The sequence below is a fragment of the Lactuca saligna genome, chromosome 7, assembly GCF_052625555.1.
Source record: "Lactuca saligna cultivar CGN05327 chromosome 7, ASM5262555v1, whole genome shotgun sequence".
Taxonomy (NCBI): domain Eukaryota; kingdom Viridiplantae; phylum Streptophyta; class Magnoliopsida; order Asterales; family Asteraceae; genus Lactuca; species Lactuca saligna.
This window is the reverse complement of record NC_136423.1, coordinates 48150046-48170987: the sequence shown is the minus strand read 5'-3', so window position 1 is coordinate 48170987 and position 20942 is coordinate 48150046. Positions and strand designations below refer to the sequence as shown.

General features: G+C 40.3%; 1 protein-coding gene across 1 annotated transcript; it reads left to right on the top strand.

Moving 5' to 3' along the window:
* The first annotated feature begins 19634 nt into the window (after positions 1 to 19634).
* On the top strand, positions 19635 to 20884 carry LOC145006546 (putative 6-phosphogluconolactonase 4, chloroplastic). Its single transcript, XM_078965623.1, has 3 exons — positions 19635 to 19833; positions 19941 to 20076; positions 20297 to 20884. Exons 1-3 carry the CDS (start codon positions 19676 to 19678, stop codon positions 20762 to 20764), a joined length of 762 nt encoding a protein of 253 aa, XP_078821749.1. The 5' UTR covers positions 19635 to 19675; the 3' UTR covers positions 20765 to 20884.
* Positions 20885 to 20942: the final 58 nt, after the last annotated feature.

Below are 20942 nucleotides of genomic sequence, written 5' to 3'. Positions count from 1 at the left end.
GAGACGACAGCCTTGAATAGGAGTAGTTTTAACTCCGAGAATAGAATCTTATCCCCGCCGACTAAACCCGGACTCTTTCGCATCGCGCTAATTCAGTGCCAGCCGTTGGTGAAAGACCTGCATGGAGCCGAGCCCTTCTCACCTACCTGCTTTGGGGAGAGTTTGATCCGGACAAAACTAGTGGGTGTCGCCTCCTCGAAGCAGCTCCCTCTCGCCCCGATTGATGAAAAAGAAATAGAATTGGAAAAGTCCAAAGAAGACTTTGACCCCGTAAGCTAAACTGACCAACCCTTTGGAAACATGACACCAAGATTCCCTAGTCTATCAATGTATGACTTCATTTTTTGAACGTACACACAGAGAGTTCCCATCCTAATGTTTACAAGTCATCAAGGACTTAATGATCTCAAACTTTTCTTGAAGAGCCCACTCTTGGAACATTTTTTGAGTTGCTCACTAATGTTGAACACCCCAATATTCTCGAAACTCTTTTGGAGTTCGGGAGATATAGTGCAAAAATTACTGTAACGCCTGCTTTTCTGGCTAAGCATTATTATAATGATGTGATATTTCGGGTCAATAATTGTAACGTATTTGATGCAATGAAGAAGAATTATTTGAGTATTATGTGATTTACATGTAAATTATGTGCAATATACGAGCTTATAACGATATAATAAAATAGGAATAAAATATGCGTCTAAAATAAAATAATAATTAGACCCAATATCTTCGTAGAAAGTTGAAGTGTCCGTAACAAACATTCTGGAGATATAAGGAACGTTGAAATTTGAGTTATAACGAAGAAGTTATGACTCGCTGAAATTTCAGGAATATACCGACACGGTTCTACATATAGTAAAAAACAAATTTTTCAAAAAAAATACTTTTTAGCCTAAGCAATCTAAATGGAAGTCGTGGTAGATGGTAAACCGAGATTGTGCATATACAGAACATCCCAATCGGACTTCGGTAGAGGAAGTTATGATTTTTCGAAGATTCAACGAAACAGTATACAGCTCGGAAATAGAATTTTAGATCGTTCAATTTTTAGCCAAGATGATATAAACGAGAATTTAAGATTTAATTAATATGACCTCAACGATATAAAGACAGTCGAAAACGGACGTCGGATGACAAAGTTATGAATTTTTAATGGACTTTAACTGTCTAAGCCTGTTATAATATAACTTTAAAAATAAATTCAAAATTAGCCGATGGAGTCTAAATGAAAGTTGTAGATGTCGTCGATATATATGCGTGGATATAAAAAATGTCAAAAATGGAGCTTGTATACAAAAGTTATGAATTTTACAAGATAATTAATTTTCGGATTAACCAAATGGCGACACGTGGCGCGATCTGGCACCACACCTTCTTCCACACGGCTTGCAACCAGATGCTAACATTTGGCACATTACACCCCATGTAGTTTTTTAGTACGCCTCGGGCAACCCATAAAAACCCATTACGCCTCGTGTAATTTTTTAGTATGTCGTGCGTACTGGGCGCTGACAGTTATACATAGAGGCCAAATTTCACTCTTTTCCTCACACCTTTCCACTCTATTCTCTGCCAAACCCCACAAGGTCCTTAGAAATTTTCTCTAGCACTTCCTAAGTGTTAGTAGAGAAGCTCCGGAGTGCCAGAAAGCCCCGAGAAGTAGAGCTTTCGGCTTAGAAGTTTTGCCTGTGCGGAGTCTGGTTTCTCGCTAAACCACCTGTAAGTTGAGTTCTGCTTACCGTACTTTAATTATAACTAATGTTTAAGTTCATTATCGTTATTATGAACCTATAAACAATATTCATCAGTAATTCCAAGTCGTTATACTGATTGACCTACTTACGGGAGAGGTGTCTAGAATGGTCACGTTGGCTTGGTTGTTGGATTTCAAAAAGGCTATACGCCGTAATGATCCTGCCTCCCAACTATCCTGCCTGGTCGATCGTTACTCGATAGATCTTGAAGTAGAATTTGAATTAATGATGAATCTAGTCTAATAATTTGTCACAATAAATATTAAACTAAGAATTAGTGATAATGATACTAGGTTTCGTCAAAGGAAAAGGCAGTTGCTAGAAGCACAGTGCTGTCCGAATTTCGAATCATCACTTTAACAAATGAGTACATAGTTACTTTCATCTTGCACATATATATGAAGTATTTAATACAAATTACATGATATATGTGCCTATTATATGTGTTCCTGATATCTATACTAGATGAACGATTTATACATGTTTTACTTGATTTAAACTGTATATGTTTTTTTTTACCTATAAATATGTTGGGTAAAGATGGCTAAATAAAAGATGATATAGATGAAATATAAAATAGATGATGAGAGGCCTTGAATTTAAAGATGATCTTGTCGTCTAGCGGAGTCTAGATGATGAACACAGACTATTCTAGACTGTCCAGTGGAACGCTAACAAGCTCATAACCTGTATGTGTTTTTGAACTAAGTGTTCACCAAGTGTACTCCATCCCCTTCATGGTTGCCTTACTAACATATATTGTTAAGGGATCCCCTAAGCATTATTATCTATCCTCAAGATAATCCTTAGGATAGATCCCTTAAATTAGATGCTTTAGGAACGGAAAGTAAGGATAATGGGAACAGGTAATCGGGTTAAATGATTTGATGAAAATAAATAATTTAATTATTATGGGCTGAAAACTTTATGTGCTCACCAAGCTCCCAAGCCCGACCTACTCACTTTCTTGTCTTACAGTTAGTGGCACAAGAGTACAAATGTGATGATCAGATAAGAGATTTATGGATTATAGGCTAGTAGAATAATCGATGTTTGTAAGGCCTATGTTAATTTCGTTTATGCTTATGTATTGTATTGTCAACGACATCCCAACATTTTTAATATAATTAAAATACATTTCTTCGGATATTCTTTGATAATATATTTATCATATTTTGGGAAGAAATTCTCCAATTCTTCTTCAAAAGGATACCTTAAGTTTTATATAAAGCATAAACAAATCGGTCTTTTCTGGCCGTGAAATTGGAAATTTCACAATTAAGCAAGCAACTTTCGTCAATTCATCGTAATGTTTGTTATAAGTAGCCAGTTCTTCTTTGGAGGAATGATCATCTAGTAGGGGATATATTGATTGAGGACATACTCCTTGCCTTCGTACTTCAAAACAATTCTTAACTTATGAATCTATTCCTAGTAGTTTTGACTGGTGAGTTTTTCCCTAGATAGGATAGAGATGAGAGAGAAATTTGAGTTTGATGGAGGTTAAGGAGGAGAAGGAGGATTGTTGTTGTTGTTAGACATCTATATGATGAAAGTGGTTTAGTTTGTTTGAACGTAAACTTAAAATAATTATTAACAAGGATAGGATCCATATTTGGCTTTGTGATGCGAAAAATAGCACCTGGTTTCTGGTACGTAATTTATTTAAGTATTTTGCACTTTTGGCCTTGGACTCGGCTAGTTGAAGGACCAACTCACCGGGTAGAAGCAGGATGGGACGCGGGATTTAAGTGATGGACTCATCGAGTTGGGTCCCGGACTCGACGAGTAGGCTCTGACTGGACAAAAACCCTAATCTGAGGGTTTGCACCCTATTTAATCATCTCATTCAGCCACCACTCGTCCCTAATGCTCCTAGAAACCCTCCCTAGTAAACCCTAAGTGTTTTGGTGCAAGATCTAAGTCTTTTGAGTGATTTTTGTGGGTTTTGACCTCAAGGAAGAAAAAAGAGCATAGAAGGATCAAGAGGAGACCGAAGGATTTGAGTTTAGTGCATCATTTCCAGTCCTTGAAAGGTATAAAGTTTGTACCTTGCTTGTTCATTTGTTAGATCCCTTTTTGGGGAACATTTAGGGATTTTTAAGCCAAATGAGGTGGCCAACCATGATTTCAAACATGGTTGGGGGTCAAGACTTCGGATCTAAGTCTTGGAAGGAGTCACAAAGCAAATTTGGGTTGCTTTTGCACCCAAGGAAGGTCCCATGCAACATAAGAGTCATTTTAGAGCCTTTTTGGCTCAAAAGTCCCATGCATGCATGTAAAGTTCGAAACTTTACGTGCTAGATCGAGCTTAGGGGCTTGGATCTATCATTTGGTTAAAAGTTGTACATCAGAAATCCAGGAAATAGAGAATGGACGTTATCGACTTGGTGAGTCCGTTCTTAGGACTCGACGAGTCCAAGGCTTTGAGTCCCATATCTGTTAGGGGTCAAAGAACTCAGTTGGATGATTAGAAGGGTTGTAGCAGGACAGAAAGAGTGACCCGACGCATTGGATTCAGTTTTTGTAACATCCGGATTCCCAGGTATAATATTTTATTCTTTTATTTTTGGAAGTTGTGAGGGGACTCGACGAGTTGGTGTTTAAACTCGTCGAGTATGGTCGCGGATTCGTATTCGGGTTCACAGCCAGACTCGGCGAGTTCATGAGAGGACTCAGTGAGTCCACGTTGTTTAATGAAACCCTAATTTCCGAGGTTTGGGACCTATTTAAAGGCCCTTAAGGCCGTCATTTGTGGCTACCAAACCCCAGAGAGAAACCCTAAGAGATCTAGAGTGCTTGTGAGGAAGGAGAGGCCATTCTTGATCTTTTTGTGGGTGTTTTTGCAAGAAGGAGGTGACTAAGGAAAGAGGAGGCTGAAGGAGGTGCGATTTTGGTGACTTCAGAGTTCATAGAGTCCATATTGAGGTATTTATTTGGACCTTCTCCAGTTTTGGTATTGATTCTTAGAGATAGGGTTTTCTAACCCCCTTTAGAGGATGGATAAGTGGAGCAATTGGTCCCTTCTCGAGTCTATGCTTTATGAGTTATTTTGGGAGCCATGAGCTTAGGATGTTATTTTTGGGGCTAAATCGCCAAGTTAGACCATTTAGATGATATGTGAGTCTCAAGGTCTGAACTTTACATGATTATCATGCTCGGAAAGGCCAGATCTATGAATTACAAGAACAGATCTGACCTCAGGTGGTCTATAGAGTTTGTGCATGGCATGAACTCGGCAAGTCCGAAGATCAGACTCAGTGAGTAGGATGAGGGTTTCCTGTAAATCACTCAGTGAGTAGACTTGCTGAGTTGGGGAAATAACTCGGTGAGTCATGGAGAGTTAGGGGACTGGAGTTCAAGGCGGAACTCGCCGAGTTGTTCTTGAGACTCGGCGAGTTGAGTCGGGGTGGCCCCGCGATTCATGCTAGGTGTGACTAGTCGAGTAAGGGGAAGGACTTGACGTGACAAGAGGGACTAAGAGAGTCAGTGGACACGTGTAGACTCGTCGAGTCGCCCAAGTGCACTCGACGAGTCGGGTTAGAGTTTGACCGTTGACTTTTCTTGACTTTTAGGGTTTGGTCAACAGTGAGGCCTTTAAGCCAAGAGAGGGGTAAAATGGTCTTTTACCCTTCTAAGGGTGTTAAGAATGGTTTGAGTATATTTATATTTATGAGAGTATTTACTTTATGTGATTAGGCGGAGGCTATATCACATTTCTAAACAGTCAGAGATTTACCGAGACACCTGAGGTGAGTCTTCTCACTATACGTTCCCTAGAGTGGTATTATGTGTTGACCAGAGGGTCTTATGTGTTACGTATGAGATTATGTTCTATGTTATATATGTATCTTGTATGATGTTATAGACCGGACTGGAGGGTCCAACAAGCTATGACCGGACTAGAGGGTCCAACAAGCTACGGGACTGGAGGGTCCCTTTGAGACACATCGATCGGAAGGTCATATTTTAGCCTCGAGTGGCGTATGTGTTCTATGCGGTATTTTGGGGAACTCACTAAGAATTTATGCTTACAGTTGTTGTGTTATGTGTTTCAGGTACTAGCGAGGACCGTGGGAAGGCATCGGCGTGACTCGTACACACTAGAGAGAGAGTTTGATTTTATGATCTTGGGATATGTTATGTTTCAAAACTAAAAATTGGAAATAATCGAGAATGTTTTTATATGAAATTGGTGAATGAAGAATGAAAAATTTGTTACGTTGTTACAAGTTGGTATCACAGCCTTGGTTTGAGGGATTCAGATGCATCTTCGGGAGTATCTGAACTCAAACTGAGGATTTGAGGAAAAATTTTGATAATGAAGAAAGATTTTAGAAAAGAGTAAAAAGAGTTTTGAGACAAACAGAGCAGAGCCATGTGTACGATCAGCCAGCGCCCGAACGATGAATCCCCAAAAGTACCCTTACATTATGTGTTATGAGATATGCTATGTTACATTATGCATGCTAGAGTAGGCTAGGTATTCATATTAGGACTAGAGTGGCCTGATTTGTAATGCCTTAGCCTAGGAGATTTCTGCTGCTGAGATACTTTGAGAGCGAGTAGATAACAGTTAGGAGCTCATGAGAGGGCTATCGGAGGGTAGCCAATGCATAATGAGAGTAGAGTACTCGTAATCCAGGATCCAAGGAGGAGGACTTGGAGTGAATGCTGATGCGGTGTGGTTAGTAGGATTGGGCCTGTACTACTGAAGACACCAGATCAGTGGGCATTCCAAGTAAGAATCTTTTGGACAACGGATGACGAGTAGGATTGCGTCATCAAGTGTGAGTATGCTCGATCTAGTATCTGATATTTATTGTTGTATTTCAGAGGCATTATGGTTGGGACTCGACACACACCTGAGAGCAGTGGTGTCAGCGCTGAGGAGATTCGTCGATTGATTCATGAGGAGGTGGCTGCTGCCATCCGGGATGAGATTCCTGAGATGTTTGGGGACATCAAGACCACATTGATTGAGACCTTTGATGAGTGGTATGCAGCACTGACTGAGGCTGCGGCAGCTGCAGCTACTACTGTTGCTGCTGCTGCCAGACCTTAGGGAGGTGACCCGTTGTTGTTTCGGGAGTTCAACAACACGAAGCCACCAGAGTTCGATGGGACGCAGGACCCGATTGCTGCGATGAGATGGATCTTTGACATCGAGGGATGTTTCCATACGTGTTCTTGTCCAGAGCACTTGAGGGTACGGTTTGCTCTGAACCAGCTCCACTTGGGAGCGAAGGATTGGTGGAAGTTCGTGACGGCGAACTTCACTTTGGCATAGATTTCTGAGGTGACCTGGGAGAGGTTCACCGCTATGTTCAGAGACGAGTATGCTCCCCTGGTGGAGAGGGAACAGTTGATTCAGGATTTCTTGACCCTCAAGTAGGGTACTGATTTTGTGGCAGTGATCACCAGGAAGTTTCATGAGAAGGCAATGTTTTACCCTGAGCAGGTGTCCTCTGAGCAGGCTCGTATGAGCCGTTATCTGAGTGTTTTGAGGAGAGATATTTCAGGAGTTCGTGGCGAACTCGACTTAACGGACATTTGCTAAGCTCCAGGCAAATGCCCGGAAGAGGGAGATTGAGTTGGAGACTCAGGCCAGGGAGGAGGCCAAGTCATAGAGGGCAGATCGGCGACCGGCTCAGTCTCAGACGGTAGCCAAGCTTGCTCGACCCGCTGATTTAAGATCTGGAGGCACGAAGGGCCGCACTTGTGGGAAGTGGGACAAGAGTCACGAGGGGTCGTGTAGGGCTGGAGTATGTTACAAGTGCGGTAAGGAAGGGCATATCGCGAGGGATTGCCCCAAGGGATTTTCGGTTTGCTTTCATTGCAACCAAACCTACCATCGGAAGGCCGATTACCCTCAGTTACTTCAGTGATCAGATCAGGGATCTACGCCTGTTGCTAGGACTACCGAGGTTCGGCCGGTGAAGGCCGAGGCACCGAAGGCTCGTGGGAGAGCTTTCCAGTTGACTGCGGAGGAGGTCCGCGTGACGCCCGATGTTGTAGTTGATATGTATTCTATATCCATCTTTTATTTGAGTTGAGCTATTATGCTTATATGATGATGTGTGTAGGTACTTTTCTTGTGAATTTTGTGTCTGCTTTGGTGTTATTTGACTCGGGTGCGAGTCGGTCGTTTGTTTCCGTAGCATTTAATCAACACATTAGTATCCGACGAGAGGCGTTGGATCGACCTCTGCGAGTTTCCATAGCTGATGAGCGAGCAGTGTATCCTTCAAATGAGATTCGAGGATTTGTCCTTGAGATCTTCGGTGTGGGGTTTCCAATAGATCTGGTTCCGATTGCGATGGGGGATGTGTTTGTTATAGTGGGTATGGATTGGTTGAGCCGATATGGAGCTGTGATGGACTGCGAGCGTCAATTGGTGACGATTTGAGACCCTAGTCGGGGAGTTCTTACGGTGTACGGCGAGGGTACATGTGCTAGGTCAGCATTTTGTACGGCCGCCAGAGCGAGACAGAGTCTACAGCATGGCTGTAGGGGATTTGTGGCATATGTGATGGATGCGAGGGTTGATTCAGAGAGACCGAAGTCAGTTGATGAGGTCCCGATAGTGCACGAGTTTCCGGATGTGTTTCCAGAGGAGTTATCGGGTGTGCCTCCAGAGAGGCAGGTAGAGTTCAGTATCGATTTGGTTCCGAGAGCTGCGCCTATCGCCAAGGCGTTGTATCGCCTTGCACCTCCAGAGATGCAACAGTTATCCTCGCAGCTCTAGGAGCTGCTGGGGAAGGGGTTTATTCGGCCGAGCAGTTCGCCTTGAGGGGTGCCTATCGTTTTTGTCAAGAAGAAGGATGGTTCACACCGGATGAGCATTGATTACCGGGAGTTGAACAATCTAACGATCAAGAACCGTTACCCGTTGCCAAGGATCACCGATTTGTTTGATCAGTTGCAGGGAGCATCTTGGTTCTCCAAGATCGATTTGAGGTCTGGGTATCATCAGGTGAGGGTGCGAGATGTAACGCCCGCGTTTCCAAGCTAGGCATTATCATTGATGTAATAGCCTAGGTTAACCCTTGTAACTCTTTTTGAAGTATTATTGATGAAATATTTTAGTATTATGTGAATTATGTGTTTATTTTCTTAATTATTATAATTTAATGAATTAAGAATAAAATAAACGTCAAATTTGAAGTGTGGGATAATCCCAATATCTTTGCATAAAGATGTAGTGGTCAAAACAAGGATTCCGAAGATATAAAGAATGCCAAAATCCGAGTTATAACGAAGAAGTTATGACCTGTCGAAGTTTTGTGACAGAACCGACAACGCTGAGTGACGTAAAAAGTGAAATTTACGTTAGAGAAATATTTAGCCTTAGTGATCTAAACGAAATTCGTAGAATTCGTTAAACCGAGAGCGTGCATAAAAAGAACGTCAAAATCTGACTTCGTATGAGGAAGTTATGATTTTTCGAAGTTTCGACTTAGCAGTATGCAGCTCGAATACTCGATTTGAGACCGATCAGTTTTTAGCCGAAACAATATAAATGAGAATTGAAGGTCTCGTTAATAGTAGTAAAACGATAAAAAGATAGGCGAAAACGGACGTCGGATGAAGAAGTTATGAATTTATAACGGAGTTTTCTTGTCTCGGCCTACTAAAAATAAATAATAAAAATAAAGTCAGAATTAGCCGACGGAGTCTAAACGAAAGTTGTATATCGTAGTCTCACCTACACGTGGATATAAAGAACGTCGAAAACGGAGTTCGTATGAGGAAGATATGAATTTTTTGATGTTTATTAAATTTTTCGATATTTAATTTAAATATATATTATCCGATATTATCCGCGGGGGGGGGGGGGGGGGGGGGGGGGGAGTCAGCGACCCTATCGTCATTACGCCCAGCGTAATTCGACCTTCCAGCCCCTATAAAAGGGTGTCAAGGGCAACCGAGTTATTTGCTCATTTCTTCTCTTTTTCTCGCGTTTTTGCATCGTTTTTCGTGCAAGAATTATCCCGAAGCCCCAGTATCATTCCCGAGCCCAAAGCAAGTCCCGAAGCCCTGAAGATCCCGAGAAGTGCAATTCCCGAGCCGAAGCTCTGCCCGTGAGGAGTCCGGTTTTTGTGAAGATCTTCCAGATCTGCCGAAGAATACTACTTCTACAAGTCGTAGTGCTGTCCGATAATCTTCTGATCAAGTGAGTGTGTGGATACTTTCTTCTAACGCATAATTATGAAGTATTTTATACGAAATACGTGTTATGTGTATATTTTGTGTTATATGTGTGAATGTATATTCACTTTCTTCTATCTCCTAGATACGATTTATTCTCTATGAAATACGTGTTATGTGTATGTGTCTCATGTGTTGTTTTGGAATATGTATTGAATGAGAATGCTATACAGGTTTTAAACTATGTATAAAAATATATATTTTTATCTACTAATATGTCGGATAGAACATGGGTAGATAGTTGACGTGTGATAAATAGATGAGAGGCCTCGATTTTGTTTTTGATTCAGTCATCTAGCGGAGTTTAGATGAGGATCACACACTTTTCTAGACAGTCCTGTGGAACGCTAGCAGGTTCCCCACCTGTAGGTGTTAATGAAATTTGGTGTTCATTCGCTGTACTCCATCCTCCTCATAGTTGCCTTATTTAACATATATTGTCGGGAAACCCCCGAATGCATGTGTTGTCGCCCCGATGAAATATTCTAAGACTAAGTCCCTTTTGTTAGTTGTTTTAGGGACGTAAAGTGAGAATAACAGGAATGAGTAATTGGGTTATTGTTGATTGGTGGAATTAAATATAATTATTTATTGTGGGTTGAAAACCCTATATGCTCACCAGGCTCCCAAGCCTGACCCACTCAGTTTTATTTGTATTACAGGAAGTGGCGCAAGGGCATAAGATGGATGAATCATCAAGTTGTTTTGTTTACAAGTCTGTATATGTATATATTTGTTGAATGACTTGTAATGTTATCGTTTATGCTTTATGGTCTGTATCGGAACATGACATCTCGAGTTTTGATTATATAATGAAAATACATTTCTTTTATGAAATGCTTTGGTAAATATTATTTTATCATAATTTGTTTTTGGGAACAAATTCCGCAACTCTTTCAAATCAAAAGGATTTACTCTGAAATTATTTTAAAAGCATAAATGAAAATCGGTCTTTTCTGGCCGAGATTTTGGGGATGTCACACGAGATGAGGACGTCCAAAAGACAGAATTCCAGACTCGTTATGGGCATTATGAGTTCGTGGTGATGCCTTTCGGACTCACCAACGCACCGACGGTGTTCATGGATCTCATGAACAGAGTGTGCAGACTGATGTTGGATCGCTCGGTAATCGTGTTCAGCGACGACATATTGGTGTATTCGAGATCTAGAGAGCAGCATGAGGAGCATTTGAGGGAGATCCTCGGAGTTCTGAGATCGGAGAGGCTTTACGCTAAGTTCTCAAAATGTTAGTTCTGGTTACGAGAGGTTCAGTTTTTGGGGCATCTTGTCAACCAGAATGGGATATTGCTCGATCCGGCCAAGATTGAGGTGGTCATGAGGTGGGAGGTGCCGAGATCACCCACCGAGATCAGGAGCTTTCTGGGTTTGGCCGACTATCATCGGAGATTTATTAAAGATTTCTCCAAGATCGTCATGCCACTCACCAAGTTGACCCGGAAGGGTGCTGCATTTTCTTGGGGTCCGGAGTAGCAGACCTCGTTCGAGACACTTCGCCAGAAATTATGTGAAGCCCCAGTGTTGGCCCTTCCGGAAGGGATGGAGGATTTTGTGGTTTATTGTGATGCATCGATATCTGGATTGGGAGCGGTGCTTATGCAAAGGGGGCATGTGATAGCATATGCATCGAGGCAGCTTAAGCCTCATGAGTCAAGGTATCCCACTCATGATATGGAATTGGGAGCGGTAGTGTTCGCCCTCAAGATCTGGAGACATTATCTGTACGGGGTTCGGTGTACGATATACACGGACCACAAGAGCTTGAAGTATTTGATGGATTAGCCCAACCTGAATATGCGCCAGAGGAGGTGGTTGGATGTGGTCAAGGATTATGATTGTGAGATCCTGTACCACCCGAGCAAGGCTAATGTTGTAGCCGATGCACTGAGCCGTATGGCGGAGGGCGCCCCGATGCGAGATGTTTGTCTGAGATTGACGGTGATGACCCCGGTGTTGTATGCTATTCGTGGGGCCCAGGCTGAGGCCGTGAGGGAAGGAAGCCACAAGAGAGACCGAGGTATCAGGCAAGTATCAGAATTCGTTACTGATAGCCAGGGGATTATGACATTTCAGGGTCGGATATGGGTACCGTCGGTGGGTGGAACGCGTACCATTTTGATGGAAGAGGCTTATCGATCGAAGTTCTCGATCCATCCCGCGGCCACTAAGATGTATTTGGACCTGAAAAGGGAGTATTGGTGGCCCTGTATGAAGAGGGATGTCGCATGGTTTGTAGAGAGATGCTTGACTTGTCGCAGGGTTAAGGCCGAGCACCAACGTCCACATGGTAAGCTGCAGCCGTTAAAGATTATCGAGTGGAAATGAGAACAGTTTACCATGGATTTCATCACTAAATTGCCAAGGATTGTGAGGGATGTCGATGCAATTTGGGTGATTATGGATAGGCTGACGAAGAGCGCTCACTTCCTGGCTATCAGTGAGAGCTCTTCCGCGGAGAGGTTGGAAAAGATGTACGTGAGAGAGGTGGTATCGTGGCATGGAGTGCCGATCTCGATTGTCTTAGATTGAGATGTACGTTTCAATTCCAGATTCTGGAAGAAGTTTCATGAGGAGTTGGGTACAAAACTGCATTTTAGTACCACATACCACCCACAGACTGACGGGCAGAGTGAGCGGACGATTCAGACGCTCGAGGACATGCTCCGAGCATATATGTTGGATTTTGGTGGAAGTTGGGACACGTATTTGCCCTTGGCAGAGTTTTCCTACAACAACAGCCATCATTCGGGCATTGGTATGCTGCCCTTTGAGATGTTGTATGGGAGGAGGTGTCGGACCCCCATTTGCTGGGGAGAAGTAGGGCAGCGTGTGATGGGTAGTACCGAGATCGTGCTTCAGACGACAACGCAGATTCAGCAGGTCAGACAGAGGTTGTTGATCGCTCAGAGTCGTCAGAAGAGTAATGCGGACAAACGACGGTCCGAGCTCGAGTTTCACGTCGGTGACTTCGTGCTCCTGAAGGTCTCTCCTTGGAAAGGAGTGATTCGATTCAGGAAGAGGGGCAAGTTAGGGCCCCGATATATTGGTCCTTTCAGGGTGATTGCGAGGGTAGGCATGGTAACCTACTATTTGGAGTTACCTGCGGAGTTGGGTAAGATTCACGACACATTCCACGAGTCGCAGTTGCGAAAGTGTATTGCCGACGAGTCAGCAGTGGTGCCATTAGAAAATATTCAGGTGGATGCGAGCCTAAATTATGTTGAGAGACCGGTGGCGATTAGGGATCAAAAAATAAAGGTTTTGAGGAACAAGGAGGTACCTCTGGTGCAGGTCCAGTGGCAGCATCGGAAAGGGTCAGAATTGACTTGGGAGCCGGAGCGTGAGATGCGGGAGCAGCATCCAGAGTTGTTTGTAGAGTGAGACTTCGAGGGTGAAGTCTAATTCTAGTGGGGGAGATTTGTAACGTTCGGATTCCCAGGTATAATATTTTATTCTTTTATTTTTGGAAGTTGTGAGGAGACTCGGCGAGTTGGTGTTTAAACTCGCCGAGTATGGTCGTGGATTTGTATCCGGGTTCACAGCCGGACTCGGCGAGTTCATGAGAGGACTCGGCGAGTCCACGATGTTTAATGAAACCCTAACTTCCGGGGTTTGGGACCTATTTAAAGGCCCTTAAGGCCATCATTTTCGGCTGCCAAACCCCAGAGAGAACCCCTAAGAGATCTAGAGCGCTTGTGAGGAAGGAGAGGCCTTTCTTGATCTTTTTGTGGGTGTTTTTGCAAGAAGGAGGTGACCAAGGCAAGAGGAGGCTAAAGGAGGTGCGATTTTGGTGACTTCAGAGTTCATAGAGTCCATATTGAGGTATTTATTCAGACCTTCTCCAGTTTTGGTATTGATTCTTAGAGATAGGGTTTTATAACCCGCTTTAGAGGATGGATAAGTGGAGCAATTGGTCCCTTCTCGAATCTATGCTTTGGATCTGGACCCAAAGAGGTCCAGAGACCTTAACCCTTGGAGCTTTATGAGTTATTTTGGGAGCCATGAGCTTAGGATGTCATTTTTGGGGCTAAATCACCAAGTTAGACCATTTAGATGATATGTGAGTGTCAAGGTCTGAAATTTACGTGATTATCATGCTCGGAAAGGCTAGATCTATGAATTACAAGAACAGATCTGACCTCAGGAGGTCTATGGAGTTTGTGCATGGCATGAACTCGCCGAGTCCGAAGATCAGACTCGACGAGTAGGATGAGGGTTTCCTGTAAATCATTCAGTGAGTAGACTTGCTGAGTTGGGGAAATAACTCGGTGAGTCAGGGAGAGTTAGGGGACTGGAGTTCAAGGCGGAACACACCAAGTTGTTCTTGAGACTCGGCGAGTTGAGTCGGGGTAGCCCCGCGATTCATGCCAAGTGTGACTAGTCGAGTAAGGGGAAGGACTCGACGTGCCAAGAAGGACTAAGAGAGTCAGTGGACACATGTAGACTCGCCAAGTCGCCTAAGTGTACTCAACGAGTCGGGTCAAAGTTTGACCATTGACTTTTGTTGACTTTTAAGGTTTGGTCAACAGTGAGGCCTTTGAGCCAAGAGAGGGGTAAATTTGTCTTTTACCCTTCTGAGGGTGTTAAGAATGGTTTGAGTATAATTATATTCATGAGAGTATTTACTTTATGTGATTAGGCGGAGGCTAGATCACATTTCTACCGAGTTAGAGATTTACCGAGACACCTGAGGAGAGTCTTCTCACTATATGTTGTCTAGAGTGGTATTATGTGTTGACCAGAGGGTCTTATGTGTTACGTATGAGATTATGTTCTATGTGATATATGTATATTGTATGATGTTATAGACTGGACTGGAGGGTCCAACGAGCTATGACCGGACCAGAGGGTCCAACGAGCTACGGGACTGGAGGGTCCCGTTGAGACACATCGACCGGAGGGTCGTATTATGGCCTCGAGCGGCGTATGTGTTGTATGAGGTATTTTAAGGAACTCACTAAGAATTTATGCTTACAGTTGTTGTGTTATGTGTTTCAGGTACTAGCGAGGACCGTGGGAAGGCGCCGGCGTGACTCGTACACACTAGAAAGAGAGTTTGATTTTATGATCTTGGGATATGTTATGTTTCAAAACTAAAAGTTGGAAATAATCGAGAATGTTTTTATATGAACTTGGTGAATGAAAAATGAAAATTTTGTTTTGAAATTTACGTTGTTACAGTTTTAGACCTGGAGTTCATGGGACTCGATGAGTCCAAGACAATCTTCTTATGGATGAAGATGAACTCGATGAGTTGTTCATACAACTCGGTGAGTCGGGGTCAGAACGTGTTCATCAGATGAAGGTGAACTCGACGAGTGTTCATCCGACTCAGCGAGTCGGATGTAGGTTCATTGATGTTCGTAGAAGGGGAACTCGACAAGTCGTTTCCAAACTCGATGAGTCGAGTCATGGATAAGGACGAGTAAAGGAAAGGGACTCGATGAGTTGACGGCCCAACTCGGCGAGTCAGGTCAACTGGAAGTTGACTTTGACTTGGACTTGGTTGGGGGTAAAATAGTTATTTTACCCCAAGAGTAGATATTAGTTTCTGACTGAGTGTTTTGTGGGGATTATAGTCAGAGGACTTCCGGAGCAGCAGTAGGCAAAGGTTTCCCGCACAGATTATCAGCAACTACTTGTTCGAGGTGAGTTACCTTCCAGTAGCGGTGGGTCTACGGCCACAATGCCGGCCCATCAGTAGGAGTTGTATGTTTAGATGATTGTCTCCATGATATTCATCTAGGTTTGCTACTACTTTATATGTTTATGTGCTAGTATGATATGATGCTATGTGGAAGTGGCAGTAGGGAAGATAGTCCCCAAATTACCGTTCAATAGGGTCGAGGGGTAGTCATACCTAGCCATGCTAGTTAGATTATGTGATATGTGTTATGTGGTAGTAGTAAGGGGGTGAAATAGTCCCCAGTATCTGGTCGAGAGGACCGAAGGGGAGGCCAGCACTCAGATATGCCATGCAGTATCCGCTCGAGAGGACCGAATGCTAGGCAGTATCCGGTCAAGAGGACCGAAGGGGTAGGTCGGGTACCCGGATATGATTGACATTATATGTATGTTATGTGATTGTATGATATGTGGTACGATTGGGATTGTACTATGAAATTATCACCATTTTATGATTTGGGTTTTTAGACATTATACAATGTTTAATGAGATGTTATGATTCGACAATATTTTCCTACGAATGTTTAATTAAATTAATTAATTAAAATGAAATTTTTGGACTTGAAAATTGGGTCGTTACAGAAAAAGGATGTTGTAAACACATAATAATGTTATTTAGGTAGTTAATGGAATTTGCCGGCTTCAAACTTTTGAAACTCTAAGATAATTTGAAGTTTATTCACAATGGCATGTTAATCTTGATTGTGGTTATCTCGATCCAATACGGAGATGTCACAGATCATTGAATAGATAGTGAATTAACCATGCAAAACCACTTGAAACTCGATACAAAATCATTCTCAAGTTGGCATTCCGATTAACTACACACATTCCATCAATAGAATAATCTCACGATTAACACACCATATTAACTTATATTTTCGCAATGACATTTCGGTTAACCACATATGCTCCATCATCAAAATACAAACAGTATGTGTGTTTTCATGTTTAACACATGACTCACATTTTTATTATATAAAACGAGAATTTCGTTTTATTAATTAATTAATACTTTAAATCTTGAAACAAAATCTGACCGAATCCTTTTGGTAACTCCATTCTCAAAATACAAAAAGGCGGTGAGGGTGGTAAGCATGAACCATTTTCAAAACCAACCTCATTAGAAATCATATAGATCTATTTAAACATTTCTTAGAGTATTGGAGTGAGCGCGCTTAAATTTGATTCGACGATAATGTTTTCTTATTAAACATGTCAGGTTGTTATATAATTGTTATAAATATAGTAATTATACTATATACTAAATTTAAACCTTTTAAATTTATATTATTCTCTTTTAAATTTAATTCTTTTAGTAAATAAAGTTCAAGATAAATACTCAAATTTTAATTCAAGTTTAAATACTATTCAAATTTTAATTAATTAAATATTTAGATTCAGATTCTTATTAAATAATACTGCAAATTAATCTAAAGTTCAAATATTAAGATCTAAACAATTAAAATAATAGTTTAAACAAGAGGTTTTTCCCATAATTTTCAAGATTAAAAAATAATATGAAATCTGTTCAGCTCACTAGTCGCATCGCGGATGCGACTAATTACAAGTTTCTTAATATTCATTTTTTACAAAGTTTGTGAAATCACTTAAAACCTATTAAGCTTTGATACCACTATTGAGTTTTATTAGCATCAATATACTATCATCTTAAGGCAGCGAAAACAATCAACAATTTACCTAAGTTTACTTGCACCCTAAGTTCTAGGTTTAACTAGTTATAGGAACGAACTTTAAAAACCAACTAGTAAGAACATATTAACCTCTTGATTCTTTACTTGAGATCATGTGAATGCCAGTTATTGTAGTGGATGAAGGATCTAAAATAGAATCCCTCTAATGTAGTAAGACCCACAATGTCCAAAAGCAAAAAGGAAGAACCCTATAATAGGGTTTATTCAAAATTCACTAACCCTAGGAGAGGGGTTATGAATTTTGTTCCTAAGGTGAGGGAGAGAGATATGGACGAAATATAAAGCAAAAAGGCAGCTCTAGGGTTTGACGCCCTAACAATCTCTTTATAGTTTCTAGATATGATCCTAGAAGGATTCAGACTCTTCTAGTTAATGTTTATCTGATTCAAACATGTTATATCTCTATCCAAGGAGCCTATCAAAATAATCTATATCAGCTCTTTAGGAGCTTTTGAAATATTCCAATTAAACTCTAGGTTCTAATTAATATTCAAGCTCTTTAACTAATTAAAACAATTTAATTAATTACAAATATAATTTCTAATTGATTTATTAATTCCTTAATTCCTTAATAATTTATTTTATTCATTTTCTTAATGTTATTTGTGTTATGAGGCCAACCTAAAAAGACCCCACTATTATTATAGATATTACAAAAAAAGTTAACGACCTTTGACTTTATTGCAAACACACTTATCTAAGACGAGTTTATTAAAAGGAAGAGTACTGGATACTATGAAGTATGAATTGTTTTAAGATAGTAGAAGGAAGCTTATGCTTCCTTGTAGCTGCTTGCTTTTAACCATGTGTGGACAAGACTAATAAATTAGTTTTAGACATATATCTCTTTACAAATCCATTAACATCCTAAAAACTGTTATTCTTATCAAAATTTTGGACTCATTAACTTATATTTTGAATCCTTATGAATTTGAATTCTCTATAATGATTATGTAGTTCTTGCGACTTTCATTTGCTTACAATCAAAGTCGTTCCTTTTAATTATCCCTATAATTTGAATTTTGTGATAACCCATGGATAAGGGGTAAACTATCAAATTTGAAAAGTGATTTAGAAGATCCTACTTGAAATCCAAGATCATTTTCATGATTCCATAAACCATAAACCACCCTGGTCACCACATACACCAACATCACAATCATCTCATTAATGTAGACTAAAGAACATACCACATACGACTCTCATATCAAATGTTGGCTCAATAGTCAAGTTGTCCATATTTGAAACACCATATTCACATCAATATAGTTGCGATGATTAGTGCTGTTCCATTTGTATACCGTATTTGGCCAAAGAAGCATTGAACATTGGAGTTCCTACCTAAATGGTGGTTAGAATTAGGGTTTTTAGGGGTTCAAAACAAGATGAAGGGACAACCAAAATCTAAAGGGTATAGGTGGAGTATAAGTAGTAATTTATTTCCATAATGACGGTAATGTGATGAAGTTAAGGCCAAAATTTTACCCTCGCACGACGGGCATGTAGGATGTGTTAACGTATCATGATATTTAACAGAAATGATACCCAAATATCAAAATTTATAATCATCTCTAATAAATGAAAATGACTTTGCCAATTGTAATCTTATTCCGCATTATATCACATGTTATTTTGTGATAAATTTAGATTAAATTATATTCATGTATCATTTTGTGGTTTTTTTTATTTTATTAAATTTCATATAATACTTAAATGTAATAAATGTAATAATAAATGTATATTCAATTTATTAATTTAACTTTCCTTAAAGTTTCTATATTTATAAATTTCTAAATTGAATCCAATTATTTTAGTTGTTTATTTATTTAAATTATTAGTTTAAATTTAAAAGATAAATAAAGATTTAACTTTTAATAATTAATTTTTTTTTCTTACAAATTTAAATTTTCTAAATTGTTAAGTTTTCGTTTATTTTTTTCAATAAACTCATATAATACATAAGTTTTATATTTTTCAATAAACTCATATAATAGATGAGTATATAAACTCATATAATACATAAATTTTATATTTTTCAATAAATTATATCTCATATAATAGATGAGTTTTATAACTAATTTTCTATATATTTAATTAAGTTAATAAAATATGAGTGGTGTTGAATGCACGTTTCCCTTTAGGTATAATATTAAAACTTTAGATTAGAAGGAAAATGAAAAGAAAAAGGTACGGGTGAATTCGGTCAAATGTATTCACTTGCTACAAAGTATAAAGAAAGACATAATGAAGGAGCATATCCGTATTCCACTTCTGTTCATCGGTCGTAAATGGCGCCATCAACTCCGAATATTCAAACGTTTGAGACGGAGGATCAAGTCGCCATCGCTCTTGCTGTATACATCCTCCATCTCTCTGCTAAATTCATCGCCGCCAATGGTTCTTTCTCCGTTGTTCTCTCCGGCGGTTCTTTAATCGATACTCTCAGGTAGTTGTAGTAGTAGTAGTAAAACAAACTACTCAGATTTACTTGTTCAATACTCTTTGATCGATGTTATGTTTTGTATTGATTGATTTGAGCTTAATCTTTGACAGGAAACTAACTGAACCTCCATACGTTGATTCCATAGATTGGTCGAAATGGTCGATATTCTTCCTTGATGAACGAGTTGTTCCACTGGATCATCCTGATTCAAATTACAAGCTTGCTTATGACGGATTTCTAAGCAAGGTATTTCGTTTTTTACGTGAAGAGGTTTAAAATTCGTTTGTGATATGCTTATAATTTCCTGTTCCATGGTTGAAGCAAGTGTGAACGACGAGCTTCATGATTTCGTCACAAATTTCATATTTCGAAGTGATTTTGATCGCGAATCCCATTTTGAACTTTGAATAATCTGTTTCAGTTCCATGCATCAACTTATGATATGAACTTTTCCAACATATTTCAGGTGCCAATTCCTGAATCAAACATCTACCCGATCAAGGAAAGATTATCACCGGAGGAAGCAGCGGATGAATATGAACAGCGACTGAAAGATCTGGTAGCAAACAAGAAACTAAGAACATCAGAAATTACAGGGTTTGCTAAATTCGATCTGATGTTAGTCGGAATGGGTCCAGAGGGGCACGTCGCATCACTCTTCTGCTGGCATTTTCAACGATTTGAGAAGATAAAATGGGTGACTTTCATCACGGATTCACCCAAACCTCCTTCTAACAGAATCACTTTCACCTTCCCTTTGATCAATTCGGCTTCCGAGATTGCAATGGTGGTGACCGGAGAAGACGCAGCTGATGCAGTGAAGGTGGCGTTGGGCCCACATGCTTCTTATGGTTTTCCGTTGCCTGTGCAGAAGGTTTCACCTGAAGGAGGGCTCACATGGTTCTTGGATAAGGCTGCTATTTCAGAGCTCTGAGTAGATGTTTACTTGTACACAAACCTTTCTTTCTATATATAGCATAGCAAGATATTGTTTGCTATAATTTATGTATTGTTTGAACGTTTATAATGAAAATAAAAGTTTTTAGTAGACAAAGATTTTATAAATATATAAGTCGCTTTTGATCAAAGACTCAAGAGAACCGATTTTCACG

What these genes read in the sequence shown, in the direction of transcription:
- LOC145006546 (XM_078965623.1), top strand. Translation starts at nt 19,676, where the DNA reads ATGGCGCCATCAACTCCGAATATTCAAACGTTTGAGACGGAGGATCAA. An exon ending in TCTTTAATCGATACTCTCAG is followed by an intron (nt 19,834 to 19,940) that starts GTAGTTGTAGTA and finishes AATCTTTGACAG; the next exon opens with GAAACTAACTGAACCTCCAT. An exon ending in ATGACGGATTTCTAAGCAAG is followed by an intron (nt 20,077 to 20,296) that starts GTATTTCGTTTT and finishes AACATATTTCAG; the next exon opens with GTGCCAATTCCTGAATCAAA.